The 4,682-nt window shown below is 40.7% G+C and overlaps 1 protein-coding gene across 1 annotated transcript in view; it reads right to left on the bottom strand.

The window, feature by feature from the left end:
- LOC106879683 (transmembrane and coiled-coil domain-containing protein 4) overlaps positions 1-4,682 on the bottom strand; it is a gene marked incomplete at its 3' end in the record, with an annotated part of 35,646 nt that overhangs the window by 15,515 nt on the left and 15,449 nt on the right. The window contains exons 2-5 of the mRNA XM_052976640.1: positions 4,378-4,482; positions 2,774-3,620; positions 2,187-2,244; positions 1,897-2,041 (exon numbers count right to left, since the gene is read on the bottom strand). Of these exons, the coding sequence (XP_052832600.1) occupies positions 1,897-2,041; positions 2,187-2,244; positions 2,774-3,552 (982 nt within the window). The remainder of the gene's footprint in view (positions 1-1,896; positions 2,042-2,186; positions 2,245-2,773; positions 3,621-4,377; positions 4,483-4,682) is intronic.

The following is a 4,682-nucleotide window of genomic DNA, read 5'->3' as shown; positions in this document are numbered from 1 at the left end:
AATGTTCTGGCATAGATGACAGTATAAATACAGGGATATGTATAGGGGTCATAAGCTCAACAGTTCAGTTTGCTTTTCGTTGTCCAAGTGGAGACAAACTTGAGGAAAGCAAATTTTAAAGGAAATATTAGCCATTTTTCAAAATTTTCAAGGGGTGCTTGCTTCTATCTAGAAATCAAAAGAAATCACTACTATTCTCTTTAAACTTTGATTTTCTGACCTGGACATCAATGTTTTGAAACTGACTTATTTTCCATTACATTTCAGACAGATTCAATGCTAAATTACTGAAGCAGAATTTTTAGGGATGAGTAAGTGGAGACAACAGGATGGCGGCAGCGGCAGTGGTGGTGGTGGTGGTGGTGTGGTGGTAATAGTGGTGGTGGTAGTGGTCATTGTTATCTCCTTCATGCTCACAATCATAACATTTACAACCACCACAACCAACCAGCCACCACCTCCATCACCACCATCGCAATCACCATGTGCACAACCATTACCACCCACAAATATCCCCCTAACCACCCACACCAGCGTCACCACCACCATCTTTACATTTACAACCGTTCTCACTACTACCACTAAGACCTCTAATCTCCTCTAATCTCACCTATTATAATCCTATACACCGAACATGTCATACTGTTGGCAAGGCAAGGCAGGCAGGCGGGAGAAAGGGAAGGAGGGAGAAAGGAAGGAAGGAAGGAGTAATCCTCTGCTAATCTATACTTCTGGTAGGATTTCAGAGCAACGCTGCAAACTAATCAACCGTGTGTGTGTGTGTGTGTAAAGGCACGTGGCCTAGAGGTTAGGGTGTTGCACCCACAATCCCATGGCTGTGGTTTCGATTCCCAGCCCAGCAGTGTCTTTGTGTTCTTGAGCAAAGAGCTTCATTTCACATTGCTCTGCTCTACTGAGCTGTGAATGGGTAACCCCGTGGTGGACTGGGGCCCTGTACAAGAGGACTGTTGGCCCATCCACCCAACCAGTGGGATGGCATTGTTGAAAAGCTACAACAATGCAAGAAAGTGCATTGTGATCAGAGGTGTATAACAACATCTGATAGTCCGGTTGATATAGAGAGATAATATTTATCCCCAGTTAAACATGGGTGTTCTGTTAGAACAAGCTATACTGCAGCAGATACCACAGGAGAAACTCTGATATTGGCTTTTGGTGCAAAAATGCACTCGTTTATATCACTAGTGGAGAGATAAATCCCCGACCACCTCCAGCACTGAGACCACCTCCAGCACTGAGACCACCAGATCACGTGATTTCAATCTTCCTTTGTCTCATCGATAATGGATACTTGATCGCTAGAGGCACAGTGATATATAGAATAACAGTACCAGAACAGGTGCTGGTGTCAAAATAACCCAGTGAGCTTGTTAAAAATATATATATTAACAACAGAGGCAGTATTAATACTGAGAGGTAATATTTATCCCCACTTAAAGCTGGATGTTCTGTTAGAACAGACTATACTATGGTAGATGCCACGAGAAAATCTCTCATATTGGCTTTTGGTGCAAAATGCACTCTTGATTGTATCACTGGCAGGGAGATAAATCTCTGCCACCCCCAGCACCAAGACCACCAGATCATGTGATTAGATTTGAAAAGGTGTGTGTGTGTGTTACTGTCTTGACCTCATGTGAAAGGAATAGGTTCTTCCTGGTTTTAAAAAATGCCTCAGATATGCCAAATATCATGAAAGTGGCCCCTATGTTTCCAGCAGGAGTTGACAAATAAGAAGGAGTGGGGAATGGCAAGGTAAGACCAGGAAACATACAACTAAACAACAACGTAATCCCGCCAGTTCAGGAATGGTAAAAACGAATGTTGAAACAATAAAAGAGAAACATGAAATAAGATGCATAAGAGTAAGTTTACCATTGTTAATTAATAGCGGTATAAGCTCAACAACCAGTGGTAATAGGGATTCTTTCAAGACTTCTTCATGCAGCAAAACTTCAATGTAGGGGTCAACTTCATAGCTGCCATGACCCTCCAAGAATGCTTTGATGTTGACACGAACCTGAAATTTGGGCAAAGGAAAAAGGTAGAAAAAAAATTCTGGTGGACCCCCATAATCATTTAATGTTTAATATAGCCAGCAATACCCAGAAAATATCGTGTTATGTAATTAAGAAGATAATATAATGCTTAATTGAAAAACCCACCTGTTTAGGTTGATCAAAATAATTGAAGATTTTCGTCAATGCATCATTTTTATATGACCTAAAATAATAATAAAAATAATAATAATAATAATTGAAATCTTTAACATAATGAAACAAATTCAAGTGTTATCGTCTTATCTCCCAAGTTTTTTTTTTACAGAACTCAGAAGGTTGGGCCTCCAACCAAGCCTTTCGCAATACCCTTAAACCCAGAAACTTTTCAGCACCACCTTATATATATATATATATATATATATATATAGGAAGGGATGCTGAGAAGTTCCTGGCTTTGGGTAAAAGAAAATACAGGAGGATCAGTTCAGTGTGATTTTATTCAACATATTCCCCTCTCAGATTCACACACTTATTGCAGCAGTCCTCCAGTTTTTCTAAGCCCCGTAAAAGAACTTGGAAGGCTGGGCCTCCAGCCAGGACTTTAGCAATACATTCATTTTTCAGCACTTCCTCATACATACACACATTTACATAAATGTGGACAGACACACACACACACACACAGCTAAGCACACATATACACATGGACCACAGGCATATAGATATAAATACACGTCCCAATGTCTACTTACTGATGCCATCTGTCATCAAAGAGTACCTTCAGTGCCAGAGCGCAAATACTGGAGTAGGAGAACTGTCCGGCATCGGTCATCTGTTTGAGAGTAGATGTGAGTGGTTTAGCCTTCAGATCTTCTCCAGTGTCTGCCTTGGGCACATCCTCAGTCGAACTGGTCTCAGTAGAAGTGACCTCAGTCAAACTGGCCTCAGTAGAAGTGACCTCAGTAGAACTGGCCTTAGTAGAAGTGACCTCAGTAGAATTGGTCTCAGTAGAAGTGACCTCAGTAGAACTGGCCTCAGTAGAAGTGACCTTAGTCGAACTGGCCTCAGTAGAACTGGCCTTAGTAGAAGTGACCTCAGTAGAACTGGCCTTAGTAGAAGTGACCTCAGTAGAAGTGACCTCAGTAGAACTAGCCTCAGTAGAAGTGACTTCAGTAGAACTGGCCTCAGTAGAAGTGACCTCAGTAGAACTGGCCTTAGTAGAAGTGACCTCAGTAGAACTGGCCTTAATAGAAGTGACCTCAGTAGAAGTGACCTCAGTAGAACTGGCCTTAGTAGAAGTGACCTCAGTAGAACTGGCCTCAGTAGAACTGGCCTCAGTAGAACTGGCTTCAGTAGAAGTGGCCTCAGTAGAAATGGCCTCAGTAGAACTGGCCTCAGTAGAACTGGCCTCAGTAGAACTGGCCTCAGTAGAACTGGCCTCAGTAGAACTGGCTTCAGTAGAACTGGCTTCAGTAGAAGTGGTCTCAGTAGAATTGGCCTCAGTAGGACTGGCCTCTGTACAGCTGGCCATCCCTGTTGAAGGTTTCTTGTTCGAAGCCCACACCTCGGATGTCAGAACTTTAACGTAACCAATGGCACCTGGTGAAAAAGAAAACCAATAAACATTGTTATTAAACGAAAAAAAACAACAGGTGAGCTGACAGAATCGTTAGCACACCTGACAAAACGCTTGGCAGCATTTCATCAGCCTTGATGTTCTGAGTTCAAATCCCGCCAAGGTCAACTTTTTCACAGAGTTGATAAAGTAAGCACCAGTTTTGTGCAATGGGGTTGATATAATCAACTAGCCCACCTCCCCCCAATTTCAGGTCTTGTGCCTATAGTAGAAAAGATTATTATTATTATTATTATTATTGTTATTATTATTATTAACAAAGGTGCAGTAACAATTATTGGCACAATTATTATTGCACCAGGAAAATGCTTCGTGTATTTCTTTATATTTTGAGTTGTGTAACAACATATCTCGTGATGACATGATATCTAGGACTACATACATACAACGGGCTTCTTTCAGTTTCCCCTCTATCAAATCCACTCACAAGGCTTTGGACAGCCTGAGGTCATAGAAGACACTTGCCCAAGGTGCCACGAAGTGGGACTGAACCCCAAACCATGTGGTTGGTTAGCAAGCTTCTTATCACACAGTCACACCTACACACACACACACACACACACACACACACACACACACATACACACTATGTATGGAAGACCAAAACCGGATAAAATTAGCTTGCTATGATCAGTCAAAATAAAGATATGTTGTTTCATACTCACACAATCATATTTAAGTACAGTTAATATTAAAAGGGCAATTCAAAGAATTACATACTGTGATAACTATATGTATACAGTATATTCTTTCTCCAAACACATTGCTTCTGGTAATCAGATGCTCATAGAAATCAGTTGTCATGTGATGCACTGGTCAGCTGACCTGCAAAGAGAATTATAAGTATGTGTTGTGTATATGTGTACATATATTAACATCATTTTAACCCTTTAACATTCAAACTGACCATATCTGGCCTAAATATTCTCACATGTGTATTTGTGTGTATGTATATATATCTGTGTGTGTGTGTGTGTGTGTGTGTGTATATATATATATATATATATATATATATATATATATAT

The sequence above is a fragment of the Octopus bimaculoides genome, chromosome 25 (genome assembly GCF_001194135.2).
Source record: "Octopus bimaculoides isolate UCB-OBI-ISO-001 chromosome 25, ASM119413v2, whole genome shotgun sequence".
Classification (NCBI taxonomy): domain Eukaryota; kingdom Metazoa; phylum Mollusca; class Cephalopoda; order Octopoda; family Octopodidae; genus Octopus; species Octopus bimaculoides.
Note: the sequence above shows the minus strand (reverse complement) of the source record. Positions and strands in the feature narration are given on the sequence as shown.